This window comes from Canis lupus, chromosome 1 (genome assembly GCF_011100685.1).
Source record: "Canis lupus familiaris isolate Mischka breed German Shepherd chromosome 1, alternate assembly UU_Cfam_GSD_1.0, whole genome shotgun sequence".
NCBI classification, from domain to species: domain Eukaryota; kingdom Metazoa; phylum Chordata; class Mammalia; order Carnivora; family Canidae; genus Canis; species Canis lupus.
In genome coordinates this window covers 63,335,041-63,353,192 of record NC_049222.1, presented here as the reverse complement: position 1 = coordinate 63,353,192, position 18,152 = coordinate 63,335,041, and the positions used below count along the sequence as shown (strand labels likewise).

The 18,152-nt window shown below is 36.5% G+C and overlaps 1 protein-coding gene across 1 annotated transcript in view; it reads left to right on the top strand.

Moving 5' to 3' along the window:
• Positions 1-15,760: 15,760 nt before the first annotated feature.
• The window catches only part of TRDN (triadin), a 360,587-nt gene continuing 358,195 nt past the window's right edge, over positions 15,761-18,152 (top strand). Inside the window, exon 1 of the mRNA NM_001389217.1 lies at positions 15,761-16,004. Coding sequence (NP_001376146.1) covers positions 15,983-16,004 — 22 coding nt within the window. The 5' untranslated portion in view covers positions 15,761-15,982. The remainder of the gene's footprint in view (positions 16,005-18,152) is intronic.

Sequence of the window (18,152 nt, the reverse complement as noted above, 5' to 3'; positions counted from 1 at the left end):
AAGACCTCCACTTCTAGTACTATGTTGAGTGAAAATGTCTGTGTTTTATTCCCAACTGCATAAAAGCAACTTCCATCATCTCATGATTAGTTATTTTCTCTAGGTTTTAGATAGTGGTCATTTGTCAGATTAAGGAAGATCTTTAATATTATCACTACCCACACATATATCGAAGCATGAGAATATTGTGCCAAGTGAAATTGAGAAAGACAAATACTATATAATTCCACACATAAGTGGAATCGAAACACACACACTCTCACACACAGACACAAATGAATAACCAAACAAAAAGCAGAATCAGAGAACAAACTGATGGTCGCCAGAGGGGAGAAGGGTGGAAGGCTGGACAAAAGGGGTGAAGGGGAAAGGGAGACACAGGCTTCTAGTAATGGAATGAATAAATCACAGAATAAAAGACACAGCATAAGGAATGCAGTCAATGATGTTGTGATAGCAGTGTAATGGGACAGATGGTAGCTACACTTGTGTTGAGTGCGGCATCATGTATAAACTTGTCAAATACTAAGTTGTACACCTGAAGCTAATGTAACATTCTGTGTCAACTATACTCGAGAAAAAGAGAATATATTATTATATCAAATAATTTTTCTATATATATTGAGATGGTCATAGGGTTTTTGTCCCTCATTTGGCTAATGTGATGAATTACATTAATGATTTGCTACTATTAAACCAAATTTATACTCCTGTGTCAACCCAAATAAGTCAGGGTGTTTCATCATTTTGTATATCACTGGGATGGTTTGCTATTTTTTCTTTAGGATTTTTACATTTATATTTGTGAAGAAATTTGGTAGCATAGGGATGCCTGGGTAGCTCAGCAATAAGCATCTGTCTGCCTTTGGCTCAGGGCGTGATCCTGGGTCGGAGGACTGAGTCCCACGTCCGGGGAGCCTGCTTCTCCCTCTGCCTATGTCTCTGCCTCTCTCTTTGTGTCTCTCTTGAATAAATAAAATCTTAAAAAAAAAAAAAAGAAATTTAGTAGCTTATAAATTTTATTTCTTGTGACATTCATGTTTGATTTGATATCAAGGTTGTCATGAGTGATAATTCTCCATCTATTCTCTGGAAGATTTTGCATGAACACTGACATTTGTGTATACTTAAACATTTGATAGAATTCACCAGAGAAAATACCTAGGCTTAGAGTTTTCTCTTTGAGAGAATTTAAATCATGGATTCATTTATTTTCTGGTCTATTCATATTTTCTGTACTTCCTTTGATAGTTTTGATCATTTGTATTTTTCAAAAGATTTATCCATTTCATAGAATTTTTCAAACCTATTGTGTAGTGGGTGGAATTGTGGTTCCCAGAAAGATATGTTCAAATTCTCACCCCCAGTACCTGTGAATATGACCTTAGTTGCAAAGTGGGTCTTTGTAGATATAATTAAGTGAAGGATTTTGAGATGTAGCCATACTGGATGAACTGGGCGGGGGGCGGGGACATTGAATGATAAATGTCCTTATAAGGAAAGGAAAAGAACAACAACAACAACACAGACAGATACAAGAGAACCAAAGAAGAAAAAACTATCACGTGAAGATGAAGGTAGAGGCTGAAGTTATGCTGTACAGGCCAGGGAGCACCACAGATTGCCAGCAGCCACCGGAAACTAGGAGTGATTCACAAACTCGTGTATTCCTTGAGTTTGAGGAACAAACTCGACCTCAGAGCCTTCTAAAACACCAACCTGCTTGATTTAGGACTGTGGATCTCAGGAACTGTGAAAAAATACTTTCAAGCCACCTAGTTAGTGCTAATTTGTTACGGCAGCTCTGGGGAACGAATACAGCCATACACTCAATCAATATTCTCTCATATTTTTAATAATGTCTGTAGGATATGCAGTTATGTCATTGTTTTCTTTCCTAATACTGATTATTTCTCTTTCTTCTTCCTTCCCACATTATTTTTTCTTTTTCTTTTTGTATTTGATTGGTCTTATTAAGGATTTATTAACTTTATTATTCTTTTTAAAGAACAGACTGTTGGCTCTCCTGAACTTCTCTACATTCATTTTCTAGTTTCTTAGTGTCCTAAATTCTCTTTAGTTTTTCTTTCCTTCTCCATTGTCTGTTTCATCTCTTATCCTCTTTTGACTTCCTCAAAATGGACATCTAGCTCTCATTCTTTTTATGTATACATTTTAGCTAGAGATTTCCTATTATGCATAATTTTTCTTCGGTATCATCAGCTTAAGATATTTTAATTTTTTCCATTTAAATTTCTTTTTTGACTAGTGTATAACTTTTCCTAAATTCTGAGAATGTAAGGATTTTCTAGTGATTTATTTTGCTATTGATTATTAGCATAAATATAAACAATAAAATAAAATATACTAGCATAAATATAAACTAGTAAAATAAAATATATATATTTTAGTTCTCTTAAGTGTTTTGATTTACTTTATAGGTCAGCACAGGAACAATTTAAAATATATATGTTTTATTTTGAAAAGAATGTTTATTCTGCAGTTTTAGCTGTACTGGATTATACATGTCCTATTATGGTGGTTGTATTGTTCAAATCTTCTATATTTTTGTCTTTCTGATCTTCTTTTTTGTCCTCTCCTTCAATCATTTGGTGAGATATGTGTGGATTTATTTATTTTCCTCAAACTGTTATGTATATTTTTGCTTTATATAATTTAAAGACATGTTATTGAGTGCATTCAAATTTCATATTGTTATCTATTCCTAGTACATTATAACTTTTTTTCATTAGGTAGTCCCTTTCTTTATCTCTTGCTAGAGTTAGTTTTGTCTGGTATTATAATATTGTCATTCCTGCTTTATTTGGTTGATACTGCAAAGGACATCTTTAAAATCTGTTTCCTTTTCATTTTTCTGTATTGTTCTATTTCAAATGAGTGTTTTAATGAACAACATGTCATTGAACTTTTCATTTATAATCCAGTCTGACTTTATTTTTTAAGTGGAACAATTTGTTCCTTTACATTTAATGTAATTACTAGTACTTTTGAGTTTTACCATCTTTAGTCATTTCTGTTTGTCCTTCTTGCTTCGGGTTCTTTTTCTCTCCTTTCTTGACTTGTTTTATATTAAGTTTTTTTTTTAATTCCTTTTCTTCTTCTATTAGCTTGAATAATATGCATCCTTAAGATTCTTTCAGTGATCTTTAGATAAAGCAATATTGTTCACTTACCAAAGCCTCATACTAATAATTATTTTCATTCTGCTTCTGAATGACTCAAGGATTTTGGAATACTGTATGCCATCTTAAAAATGTCATGAATCCTTTCTCTATTTTGAAGACCAAAAGCATCATTGCTAATGTTTTATATAATCAGTATCTGTTCTAATATTCTCACATGCTTACTTTTTTTCTTGTGACTTTGACTGCATACCTAATAACATTCTTTCAACCACCATTGTCTTATACCATATCATTTGTATTCTCCAGCCCTTTCTCTGTGTTTTAGTCTGGAAATATTTTTGTGATTGACCTTTGGCTATGACTAATCCTCTATAAAAACTATAAAATGAATTCTTAATTTCAGTTGTGTTGTTCAGTTCTAGGATTTCCATTTTTTAGAAATTTATATTCTCTTTAAAAAATTCTCACTCTTGTCTTTTATTTCCTTGTAAGCATATTTATCTTAAAGTCAGTATCTGATATCAATATCCCTAATATCAGAGGCTTTTGGAGTCTGTTTATCACTAGCTCACGTTAACTTCTGTCTTTACTGTTTGTGTATTTTTAAGTATTTCTTCTTCTTCTTCTTCTTCTTCTTCTTCTTCTTCTTCTTCTTCTTCTTCTTCTTCTTCTTCTTCTTCTCCTTCTCCTTCTCCTCCTCCTCCTCCTCCTCCTCCTCCTCCTCCTCCTCCTCCTCCTCCTCCTTCTCCTCCTCCTCCTTTTTGGAGGTTGCAGGGAGAGGAAGAGAGAGGGAGAGAGAGAGAGAATGAATCTTAAGCATGGAGCCAAACGGGGCTACATCTCACAACCTTGAGATCATGACCTGAGCTGAAATCAAGTGTCAGAGGCTTGACTGACTGAGCCACCCAGGTACCCCAAGTATGTCTTCTGACTATATTTGCAAACACCTGGTAGAAATAATCTGTGACCCAGGATATTATCTTCTTCCAAAGAGGCTTATCACCATCATCATCATTTTGGCTATGTATCACAGGAAAAATAGCTTTTCAAAATTATGTTAATACAATTTCTGGATGTAATATTACATGAGGCTGAAGTGCAGTCCCTGTGGGGTCTTATTGTGAATTCACTCTTTACTCCTGGGTATAACCTTTCAGTGTTTAGCAAGTCCATTTGTGTGTGCATGTGTGAATGTGTGTGTGTGTGTGTGTGTGTGTGTGTGAGTATAAGGGATTATACTCCAAATCTCTATTTTCCTAGTGCCTGAAGACTATCCAAAGTGCAGCTAAGCCTAATCTACAGTTGCCTCTTCTGAAATAACAAATAATCTCAAAAAAAGACAACCTTAACCTATGAGAGCCTTAGCCATAACCTGAGCCTCCATCCGCACTGGATCATGGCTTACTAATCTTCATTGTTTTATCAGTTCTAAAATACAGGCTCTTAAAAATATTTTGCCTAGCTTTTCTTGTTGTCTTTGGTGGGAGAATTGGTACTAATTACCTTATCTGACCTTACTAGAAATGGAATTACCTTTCATGTATAAACCCATTATACCAAACCCATTATACCTTTCATGTATAAACCCATTATACCAAAATAAAGAAGAATCTCCATGTCGTTTAAAGCCACTGAAACTGAATCCAATTTCTTGAGGTAAGTTTGTTCAACATAAATATTCTGATTCAATTAGGAAAGCCTCTTCATAAACATAAAACCATTCAAAATTATCTGATCTTAAAGGTTTCAAGTAAATATTGGGAAAGCAGTAAGCCATTTGAAGTTTTTTATCCAAGTTCGTTTATAGTTCTATTTCAATATTTATACTGTTACTATTATAACTCACATCAAGGGGCTGGCACTATGCTAGGTATTAGAGATATAACACAATTATGTGAGGAAGATCTACAGAGTCCTTGCTCTAATGAAGCTTAGAGAGAATTGGGGAAGACACCTAGGATTAAATGAGGTAATCTGTGAAAAGTGCTTAGCACAGTTCCTGGCATATAGCAGATGTTCAAATACTGTTTCTATTAATATACACAATCGTTTCCAAACTGCCTGCAGTTCCTAGGCCCCTGTAGACCTGTGTCATGTACTGTGTGGATTTATGGGAGTAGACATTGATGTGCAAACAGACTAGGCATTGGGGAGCTCTATCCATAGTCATGTTTTTTTATTACCATTTACTGCTTGGTTCAAATATAGAGGGTTATTTTGATAAGTGTGTTGAGGGGCACACATTTTTCTTTTGCCTCAGTCTCCACTATGGCTTTGTGTAGCACTTACATGGATGTATGACAGAAATAGAAATGGAGAAGACATTGAAGTAGGTGCTAAAATTGCCAATAAATGAGGGGGCTTGTTGGCACATAAAGGGATGGTAATGAAAAGAAGAAGTATGGTAAATGCATGCATTTTGGAAAAGGGAGATTTCTCCTGTGGGAAAGATAACAAGAAATCAGATGCTCCAGTATTTCTCCAGACCCTGGGGCACAAGAGAAAACATTGCCCCTACTTGACAGACTGTGTGACAAAAGGGGTCCTCAAGGTATGACCAATCATCAGGAAAGCATATAGGTGAGGAAAATACAAAGAAGTTGAGGATTATAAAGGGACTATAATTTCAAGATGGGACAGTAGCATTCCTGTGTATTTTTTTCAAGAGAACTGAAAACAATAAATTAGTCCTTGCTCTTTCCCAAACTGTGTATGATGTTCTGGACCAGGGACAACCATGTGCTATTTCTTTTTCTTCCTTTTAAAGAGATTATTTTTTCCTCACCATTATGTAAATGAGCATAGATTATTTAAATGTATTACTTAGCTCTAAGCTCAGGATTATACATGTATATAGACTATACATATATATACATAGACTCTAAGTATGTAGGCCATAGATATATAGACTATAGATATATAGATTATAAATATATATAGAAAGAGACTAGATTGAGAGTATTGCTCATCATCTAGAGATAAATGAAGTGACAAGATTTTTGTTTGCATCCTTTGGGAAGGAGGTGAATATAGGTCTATTCTCCTGGTCACAGAAATTGATTGGGAGATGTGCATATGCTGTAGGGAGGTAATAAGGGTCACTACTTAGGGTCTATCTCTATAATTTTTATATATAGATATTAATAAAAGATAGCTCTTTCTTCTGAGGTTATAATCTTGATTAATCTCAATGAATGTGGGGTCTTCTATAACCATGCTCATAGCTTGCCCCTCCATATGGAAAATGTCTTCATAAAGTGGGAAATAATGAAGCAAATATATAGATAAAAAAGGAGTTCAAAAATGGAGAAAGTACTGGTAATATTTATTCACATCTCTGGATTTCAAGATACATAATTTTTTTAAATTTTTATTTATTTATGATAGTCACACACACAGAGAGAGAGAGAGAGGCAGAGACACAGGCAGAGGGAGAAGCAGGCTCCATGCAGGGAGCCTGACGTGGGACTCGATCCCAGGACTCCAGGATCATGCTCCGGGCCAAAGGCAGGCGCTAAACCGCTGCGCCACCCAGGGATCCCAAGATATAGAAAACCATCGACTTCTTTTTAGGATTCAGAATAACAGAAGGGAATTGCAATTTATGATAAGTAGGATTTTGGTTCAAATCTCAGGACTGGGTAAAGGAAAAAAAAAACATCAAGGAGCAATGTACAGAGCAGTGGGCTAAGAGTCAGGGCAGCTGGATTCTAGTTAAGGCTTTTCAGTTAATAAGAATTCCTGTAAATATGGGCAAGTCACTTGGCCTTCTTGACTCTAAGTTCTCTCCTCTGTAAAATGACAAAATTAGCCTTTAATTATTTTTAAGATCTTTGAAACTATAAATAAATGCATATGTCCTAGAAACTTCTAAACAAACTCCACTTGAAATAAGTGTCCCACCAATGAATAGGTGCTTAATAATCTTTTTCTTATAATCTTTTTTTCCTTTTCCTTTCCTTCCCCTTTAAACTTTCTGTTAAAAACAAAAAGTATGATGCTGCTAGATTAATCCATTACAGCAGAATGTAAATGTAATCAGTGACTAAATCAAACATGTCTGTCGTCCACAACATTTCCAAAGCAAAAACAAAATTATATATCCTTCTAATTTGAACCAGCTGAAGTAACTGCTGATTTTTACAGTTCCAATGAAATAGTGAATTGTCAGAATTGATTGTCTCTGCAGATTATAATGCTGAGCACTTATGAACACAGAGGAACAGCAGCCCCTAAACTGAATTTAGAGGTTCTTGAAGTTTGACGTTGGAAAGGTCCCCAATTTATCCTTTCAGTGGGGTCACAACCTTTTCAATTTGTCCTTCTGACTCCCTTCTCAAGCTCCTGGCAATTAAGTTCAGCATCGGGGCCAACCAGGATAAACCGTAGTGGCTGCATAGAATATTGTGTTGGAGTTTCAAGACTGTATCCAGGTTATTGGAAGAAAATGGTATGATAAATATGTAGTTTCTGCAAAGGGCATAATCCTCAAAAACATAACTTTTGTGACTGTGATGGGTACGTGCCATCCAATCACTAACTTAATCTTGTATTCCAAATGTTATTTGCCTTTTAATAGAAAACTTTCAAGTTCCATTTCTAAATGATAGGACTGAGCCTTTGATTTGTAGACAGCAGGCTTCCCGACTGGGTGATACATTTTGGGACGAGGGCACTTTCTACATTATTCTTTATATCCAACCATCTATTCTACTTATTGATCACACTAAGACAACTTGAATTTAAATCCCCGGTGTCTTTCACAACTCCAATTTGTTCCCAGCAAGAAGTGCCACTTATATTGGTTTGAAATTCTATTCTAAACTTAGAGCCCACGATTTCCGTGTGGGATGTAAAGTTGACAAAACACGTACTTTTTTTCCTAATGCAAATCCTACATGCATTGGCTTTCAGGTGGTCAGGCTGACACAGTTGGGGGCGTGTAAGACAGAAAATAACTCCTGTTAAATAAAAGGGTAAAAGGAGCGAGGAAAGAGGAACAGATCTATTTTGTTAAATGCAATTTTTGGAGACGTAGAGCAAATGATTCTGCTTTGTTTTGAAGGAGATTAAGAATAAAAATCAAGTATTTAAAATGAGAGCGGATACATGTTAGGAGGTCAAGGAAAGTGACAATCTGCCAGTTGTGACAACATTTAATAATATTCAAATTAATTATAATATTGAAAATGGAAAACTCTGACTTCAAATGAATAATGAATAGCAAAACCAGACACAGCTCTGAGGTGAAATGTGATTTTCATGAGGATGGGAACATTTAACATTTATACAGCAGTTCATATTCTCAAAGTCATATATCAGTGACAACTGTAAAATACATCTTTAATTTGAATTGATGAAATACTCTGCAGGGGTACATTCAGGTGGCTGTACACTCCCCTCCCCAAATAAAAGGAGACAGAGAGAGAGAGAGGGAGAGAGAAGAGATTTGGATAAACAGATGCTTAAAAACTGCTTATAAAAATGTAAGTCAAATGCCCTCACATCCAGTCACTTGAAATGCTTTAATTCTTGGTAGGTATGTCTTTGTTATTCATTCACATAAATATTCATAGTATGTTGCAACTCTTCACGTGTTTAGAAGTTAAGGGTAATCCACATTCGGAATGCAAAAGGATTGATTTATAAATATGCACTGTAATCCTTAGACACTACTTAAAATAAGAGCCTTTTAGATCATGCATTTTCTCTAAGACAGTCATCTCCGCACTGCTCTTTCCACATCCTTGCATTGGTTGAACTTTAGCTAAAATTTTTCTTGATGACCACACTTGCCCAAGAGATTTTAGTCCAACCATCTACTTTTCTGCTCCAATGCTCAGTCCAACAAATATGACTATGGAGGACTCAATAGAGATTTCCTTCCTAGCAGGAAGGATTTAGTAGGATGTCACTGACAGCCCCAGCTCTACCCCTTGCAAGTTAAGTATGAACTAGAATCAAGTTCTCACCATGGTAGAGAAGCAGCAGTGTTCCCTGTCACTTCCAGGCTTGACCCAGACAGCCTTGAAGCCTTTTGCCATTTTGTTGGCTAGAGGGGTAATGACCAGAATGACATGGTGTGGGAAGCCATGTAAGGACGACAGAGCTGCCATCTTCCTGAATTTCTAAATAGCCCCATGAAGAAGACCTGTTCACTAATCTAGAGCACCTCCTTGGACCGTGAGTCTGATGTAATTTTATTTAAGATGTGTATTTGGGCTTCATTTTGCTTTATCTCTTTTATGACTCTAACTGATATGAATCTGGATTTGTTGCTAAAAACTATGATCTCTAAGCCCAGCAGACTTCTCAGTAGAACTTTGCAGTTCTTAAGAAGCTGCCTCTCTTTGTCTCTTCAGCTTTTTGAAACCTTTCAAATTCTCTTTAAGCTGTCACTTTAACCTCTAGCCCTTCATTTCTCAGCAGATGACACTGACTCCTAGAGAAAATAATGCCCTTGGGCATCAATTCCTCTACTTCTTCCCTTTCACCAAACTTGTCTATGTTTCTCCCAAACTTAATTCTTTTTGCTTCCCTAAAATTTTGTTTTCTCTGTAAAAAAACTCTCCACATGAGCTCTAATTTTACCCTTCCATCTGCTTAAAGCTTTCTCTATGTTCCTTGTCCTTTCTCTCTCCTATATCATTAATCTTTCCTCCCTCGTTCCTGTATCCCTTTCCTTAGAGAATAAACATGATCAAGACTCTTTGATCTTCAAAAAATACCTCCTACTTAATGCTGTATCTCTCTCTAATTGTTGATTAGCTCACTCTTATGCTTTTCACATAAGCTTCCTTGAAGCATGTTTTGGGTTCTCATTTTATGTTATGATCTCTCATTTGCCCACATTCTGTAATCTGGCTTCTATTTCTAAGGCTCCCTGAAGTTATCTTAAGGAAACTGTGATGATCACTTTGTTGCTGAAACCAGTATTTCTAAACCATAAATTTGATCATTTTATGTTTTTGCTTAAAACACTTCAATGTCATTCTAAACTAAAATTAAGTCCAAACACCTTAGCATGGCTTGTAAGACATTTAAGTATCTGACTTTTCAGTATCATTTCTTCTGTAGCTTCCTTCCAAGTACCCTGTGACCAAATCTTATTGGACTATTTCATTATATGTAAACCTTTATAATTTTTTTCTGAGTTGTTTTTCTTAGTTATCTCTCTACTTGAGATGCATGTCCCCAATCTACTATTTATTTAAGTAATTTTACACATCAAGACAGCATTTCCTTCCCTCTTTAAGTCTTTCCTATTGCATTAAAGCTCCTGTTCTATGCCAATGGGTTCACTCTACTCTAGAACTTATCACATTGCATTATAATGTTTAATGTATCTTTTTTATTCTCTTACTAGACCTTGAGCACCTTGAAGACAAAATCTTTGTCTTACTCATCTTGGTGTCTTATCACTAGAACCTAGCTTAGTGTGAGGGCAGAGTAAAGAGATAATATATGTGTTTATTGAGCATGGAATAATGAGTACAAGTTATTTCCTTATTTATAGCTAAGTTCAGAAAGTGAGTGGATCTAGTTAGCATGCAATAATGATAAACCAGATACGACAGATTACATTGTTGATAATGCAAAAACATCAAAATGTAAAAATCAAGGGGATGATGTGTATTTTACCCAAGTTAGCAAATGGAAATGCTCACTTAAATTATTTTTAGGGGAAGAAAAATTTGTATCGAAGAACTAATCAGCTCTTTTTATAAAAAGAGTTACTTAAGCTTTTATAAGGAAATTAAAAAGTATAAATGAAAAATTGCTTTTGAATAGCGACAAGGACTATAGATTGCAGGTCATATGTGATAAACTGTGGAGCAGAAAACAGTAATCCAATTTATGGACTCCACAGGACCACCCACTGCAGGATGTCACAGATCCTTATAAAGAGCCTTATAAAGAAGTGGTAGTGAACAGAAGCCAGCAATTCAGAGAATAGAACCCTCAAGAAGGAAGGGGTATCCAGAGCCTTTGTTAATTGAAGATTGAATTGACATAGGCAAATTTCTGAGAGAATGTTTGACAATGTCAAATGCATGCGAGGAAAGAAGCCTGATATTGGAGACTCAGCTATTCATGAGTCAGAGTCAAAGAGAGGAAAGTTTTTAATTGCACTGGAATGCCTTCTGTCATTTGAAACGAGCTGGATTACACAGTTTGTAAATAATTAGATGGTAAGCCAAACCTATGGAAAGACTTTCAACCTTTGGTTAAAGAAATGAGCACAGGCCATTTAAAGGAAATCATGAGGATGGAATGAGATTTTCCATGACACAATGAGAACACAAAATAATTTAAAATGAAGTGAACAGCAGTGCTGAGATGAAGTAAGATCAATGAACTAATAGTCGAATTGAGGCTTTTCTTGTGATTCTGAAGATTAAGTTTATCAAGTGAGGGCTTCAGAGGAATTTCTAGGTCATGTGATGGGATTTCAAGGTCAGATGAAAGCAAATATAATCAAATGGTTCTCAAGTTCACATTCAATGTTCCTTATTTCCTTTATATTTCTTCCTTCTAAGGTTTAAAAAGCCAGTATCTATTCTTTCTATATCGAGGTTGTGTTTTGCTAAGTGTTTTCTTCACTTACAAAGCTAAAAGTAAAGCATTTCTTTTTTGTATATTTCCCCTCATAAGCTACTTCCAACTGAGGCAGTGAAACAGTAGCTTGCATTTTGTTTAGCGCAAATATCGAACTTTCTTACGTTATGATCTCTATCCCCTACCTACCCCCCTTTTTTAAAAAATCATCTGGTTGGTTATTGACCTTTGTTTTGTACTAAAATGAGCCTGAAAACTTAAAGTTACATAAAAGTTATGCCTGTGATTATGTTGGGATCCAAGTTAAAAGCACTTTGATCCCAATTAAGTATCCCACAGATTTACTTACATGCTAAGTGTATAATATTTTTAAAAGTGTACAATATTGCACAAAGTCTTTTATTACTTTATTTATTTATTTATTTATTTATTTATTTTTTATTTATTTATTTTTAAAATATTTTATTTATTTATTCATGAGAGACACACAGAGAGATTGAGAGAGAGAGAGAGACAGAGGTAGAGACACAGGCAGAGGGAGGAGCAGGCTCCATGCAGGAAGCCCGATGTGGGACTTGATCCCGGGACTCCAGGGTCACGCCCTGGGCTGAAGGCAGACGCTCAGCCACTGAGCCACCCAGGAGCCCCTCACTGGGCTCTTCCAACATGACCTAAAGAGCGGTCACTCTCTCTTCTCAGTAATAGCTTCTTGGATTGGTGGGTAGACATGTTAATGATTGAATTGCTGTCTCTGATGCATTATTAACTGACAGGTCTTTATAAGTCAATCCTAAGCCATGAAACTGTGTTCTCCTACAAAATGTTCCATTTAGACCAAACTGTCTCTCCAGCTTCATTATACTGGTCATTGCTCCTTGTGATTTTTTTTTTTCTTTTTAGATTTTATTTATTCATTCATGAGAGACACACACAGAGGCAGAGACACAGGCAGAGGGAGAAGGAGGCTCCCCTTGGGGAGCCTGATGAGGGACTCCATCCCAGGACCCTGGGGTCACACCCTAAGCCGAAGGCAGATGCTCAACCACTGAGCCACCCGGAGACCCCTGCCCCTTATGATCTTCACTCAGTATTCTAAATATTCAAGTTAGTAGACAAAAACTATTCTTCTTTAGATAATGTTTTTTTTTTTTTAAATCTGGCTGCTCTTGTTAGCTCTTGTCATAAACTAAGAATCAGTAAGACATAAGACATATATTGCATTTGGCCATGAACGAGATATTTTGATTGAATTTCAGAATGCAAAATGATCCAGGAGACAACCAGAGAAGATTTGATGATTTTTGGCTTCCACCGAAAAAATCATAAAATGCAACAAAGTGAAACTTTCAAAAAATCATTTTAAGACCATACTACATTATCTTGTTCTGTGCTACTATTTGTGTTTCATGAAGTAGTGTGGGAATAATTGAGAGAAAATGGTTTATTTACTACCAGTCACCTATTTCTCAAGGGATGGAGATATTTGAGAAAAAGCAGTCTTCAGGATTACTTCTCAAGATCTTCTATTTCTTAATTTATGGATATGAACAGCTTATATGTGAATAACCTATACATGAATTGGTGCCAAATAAAAAATAGGGGATCCCTTGGTTAAGCAGCTGACTCCTGATTTTGGCTTCAGTCTTGATCTCAGGGTTGTGAGATCGACTCTACATCTGGCCCTGCGTGCTCAGAGGAGAGTCTGCTTCAGGATTCTGCACCCCTTCCCCCGCAACTATAGGCTCTCTCTCTCTCTCAAATAAATGAATAAATATTTTAAAAAAAAGGATCCCAGCAGATTGGTAAGATTTCTTTAAAATGAAAATCTTTTACAAATGAAGAAAACAAAAAAAAAAAAAGTTAAAGAAAGGAGATATATAAAAAAAAAAGAAAGGATATATGTTGCTTGTAATGTTTTATTCTTTTTGAGTGTCCTGAAGAATGGGGTATATTACCTTTAGGAAAATGCCAGTTGCTTGATTTTGGAAAGCTTCAGATAGTTCCACTTGAAACTCAAAGATAGCTCTCATTAATTTGGCTTCACATAACTTGAAAGTTGTAATAACTTTTCAAAATGAGAAATTTACCAGTTTCTTAATGTCTAATAAGATTCATCAACTCATCCAACAGAGAGATTTAGAAAGTTATTATCTTGCAAACATGTTTATTCGCTAGAGCACTTTTTTTTTTTTTTTACTCTTTTTTTCTTCTTCTAGTATGTATGGCACGAAATTAGTGATGGGGGATTTAAGAGCAACATCAATCACTAGGAACTTAGTATTCTTGCTCTATATTCTTATTTCAACTTCTTATTAAGTAGGAGTTTGTAATTGTGATTTATTCCTGCTCCAAGCTAGCTAATTTTGCTTAGGCCCTGACCCATGTAAATTCTTAATGAATTACAAACAGGATTATTTATTGTCATTTTTCCAGTTAACCACAGTGAGAGTGACTGACTGACAAGTGGAGTTGGGAAGCACTATGTTTTCTTAAATTTGGAAGCACCGTGACGATATTGAATGGCGATACCTTTGGAGGCGTAGTGAAGAGAATTCTGCTTTTAAGCTACCTCCAACTCTTCTTAGAGGCACCAACCCAGTGCTCCAGGAAGGGGCTTGTCAGGAGTTTGCATCTTTTCCATCTGCAGGTGACCTCGTCTGTAGTGTTCCCCAATAGCTGCAGATGATAGAGCCTGCCACAAAGTCTCATCACATGGGAAAGGTAGCAGACTTGTAGTCCAAAGCCTCTAGGCCTCGTTTGAGGTTTAGAGTCTTGTATAAAACTGTGGATGTTACCTGGGATTATTTCCTCTTTGTGAGTTAAGATGGCTTAACTTCCTTATTCTGCAAGTACGCGAACACCACCTATGGTGGGAGGAATTGAGGCAGGAAATACTAAAGTGCTGATGTGGGAAGATGTGTCATTTCCTATGGAAATAGCTGTCAGGGCTTTCTTCGGAGTCCTCAAAATTAAAACAACATACATCGCCTTGTCATCTCGGAAGTACCATTCGCATCCAAGGGATTGTGACAACCAAAAGCAGCAAGTCAAGGCTAAAAGTTGAAACTACAAACATTTACTAGATTGAGTATGAGAATAAAAAAAAAAAAAAAGTGTAGTCACCCCTTGATTGTTCAGACTGGCTGCAGTTTGTGATTCTCCATGCCCTTTGATTGTCCTTCCCCTTCCTACTACCAACTATTGAATATTTCTCTGCTCATTAACACCTGTCTGGCAGTGGGAAGGTGAAATGCTAATCATCAGGGTTGGTTAATTGTTAGCTGCTATGATCCTTTGTCTTTTATTTTCTTGAAGTTGAGGTAGGGAAAAGTTGAAACCTCTTACTGACGTGTTGGCTGTAGATCTTAAACTTTAGGTCACATTCCCTTTTTTTTTTTACTGCATAGATAAGTTCAGATATTTTGTGTTCACAAAGGTATGAGAGAGAATTAAAAAATCCAGTAATTCATCAGTTCCCAAGGGTCACTCTAACTTCACATTACCTATTTCTTACTGGCCAGGGTTTGGAAAATCTTAATCCCCTATAAGGAAGCCTCAGAATTTAATAGTTGCAACTTTAAATGTGGTCCCTGTATAAATAACTACACTTGCTAAGTGGATGTAGACCAATAGGGAATCCACCTGGAGGAAATGACTGAAGACTCTCCTCCCCTTTGCCTCTGGTAGACATTACAGGACCCTCCCTACACCAAATAAGGAAAGAGGAATGTTCTAAGCATTAAGGGCACTAAGAATAAATCTGAGCTATCACAGATAAGATTACTTTCAAGTCTTTATTTCATGTTTTCTGACATAGACCCCCAAGATCTGTAATTATCTTAGGAAAACTGCGGAGGCTTAGACAGTACTTTTAGTTATTTTGTTGTTCTTTTTTTTCCCCCTTTCTTTGGGGCTGGAGAGCTGGTGTGTGTATGTGTGTGTGTGTGTGTGTGTGTGTTCCCCTAGAGTGCCAAAAAAAAAAAAAAGTGCTGAAGAGTCCCAGGGAGTTGAGGCTATTTTTGTTCGAAGCTGATATTTCTGACTGAGCCACAAGTGTGGCTTGGAAAGGGCTCAGGTTGTTTCCAGGGGGAGAACTCTGCAGAGAAGAGACGGAGTTCAACAGGACAACAAAGGGCCAGCAGAAACAGCCAGGAAAACGAAGAGCCCTCAGGTTTTTCACCCAGAGCCCCCTAATCAGAGTTCTCGAATTCTAAAGTATTCCTCAAAGTGCCACTTGACGGGAACTTTTCGCCTGCCTTTTCCTTTCTCCAACCACCATGACTGAGATCACTGCTGAAGGTACTGCTACCATTAGGGAAAACAGGTGGCAATCGACAGACAGTGACCTTGACTGTCAAGATGCCGGCTTAAATGTTGCTTTTAGATACTTGCCTTGATCAATGAGTCTATATGGGATTGGAGAAGTGGATTTGGAAGCTGAGAGGCTGACAGATGTGTGTGTTGGGGGAGAGAGGGGGGTTTCTGTGACATTTTGCATGGGGAAACTCTTCTGTGCTATGCCCGAGGCCCCACTGGTACCAGTTGTCGCCCGCACCTCTATAAATAGCAATGGTCATGTCATGTTGTGGCTGCTATCTTACCTTGCAAAAATTACGAGACTTGCAAGGATAGAGACCACAATGAACCTAAAATATTACATTTAATGTTTCAATGTAGACAAATGATTTTCAGCATTTTTGCCTTATGACATTTTGAAATGGAGATCTTAAATTCGTTTTTCCTTTCCAACCTCAGTGTATAAATATGCACACACACGTCCATAAGATTTAAGATGCAAGTGCTCCCACAAAATTTGTATCTATTTACCATGGGTAGATATACAGAGGCAAGGTTTGGAAATGCACAAAGTGTAGATCAGTGTGATTTTAAACTAAAGCAATTCGAATTCTGATTCTTTTCCCACACCCATGTCTCTTTGACCTCTATACATATAGAAGAACTCGATCTTTCTGTTAAAGCAAATATTTTGTTTCAGTGCTTCTTCTGAAAAGGTTTGTGCCATCACTAAAACATAATTTTTAATGATTTGATCACGGTTGCAATCGTTTCACCTGTATATAAATATGAAAAACATATGTAAATATAAAAATATATATATATGTATTTCTTAGAAGGAAAGGGCCCTTTAAAACAACTAACCCATTTTGAATACAGACACAATCCAGTTCTAGTTGGGGTAAAAATCTGGGAGGTGGATCTAATATTTGCCTCTGACAGCTGTAAGAAAATCAGACAGGTGGTGCTCTCATCAGCTTGCAAGTTGAATGCTGCTCTGGTTTGTTTTTAATTAGACAACTGAAAAATAGAACGTGTGGTTTTGGCTCTTTGTGTAGATGTTCGTATGGACACACAGTGATTTCAGAGTTGGAGATTTTCAGTCAATATTTATAAGGAGAAATGTCTTACTGTACCTTCTACTGGGAAATTTAGTCTGGCACCCCAAATTGATAAAAACAAATACTGAGAGGTTTCTGTGTATCAGGTATTTGGCTCAGGACTTTGTGTTATTTACTATTTCAACCTCATACAATTCAATTAAGTCGGCATTATTATCTCCATTTTGCAGAAATAGAAACTGTAACTCAGATATTTGGTGACTTGCTCGAGACTATGGCATTACCAAGATTAGAAGCCAGCTCCCTTAGATCTAGTTGGTGTTTGCTTTTTTTTTTCTTTTCCGTAAGAGGATATCAGATTTACTCTTTACCAATTTTAGTTCAGAATTTGCTAACTAAATATAAATAGCATTTTTTCCTATTCCTTAGATATTCTATGTCATGTGGCCTTTGGTTTGTCTTAAAGAGAGCTATCTATAACAAATGCTTGCTTAGCCCTGCACAATTAGTAAGTTACCTACGCATGTGTTTCCTTGCCTGTGGATGGGGTGTGGACATCTAGCCGATTCAGGAGGTCACTTGACCAAAGTGTGTTTGGTTTGCTTGTGGATTATTCTCTGTAGTACTTTGCACTTGATTCATAAAACTTTTCTTGCAGGAAATTCTTGATTATGAAATAGAACTTTTGTTTCTGTCTTCTCCCCATGGAGCATTTAAAGGATTCTCAGAAGACCTCCTGAAGTCTCCCAGAAAAATCACTGAATTAGTGATAAAGTGTAAAAACACCATCTAGTGATGATCATTTCCTGCTCCCTGGCCTTTGCAGTTCATAGGATCTATGTCATCTGAACATCAATTATGTACTTTTTTCCTTTTCTGGAATGATTTATTAATCATATTTCTCAAATGAAAATTAGGCTGCCAACTATGAGCTGAATTTTTAAGGTTAGCACCTCAGTCATTCTCTGAGCTTATCCAGAGCTTCTTGCACACCTCTCTCCTTCATGCTTTTCATTTTGTCTTCATGATTCACGGGTTTTTGTATCCCAGCCACAATAGCCTTCTTTCTGGCTTTTATAAGGAGTGTGTT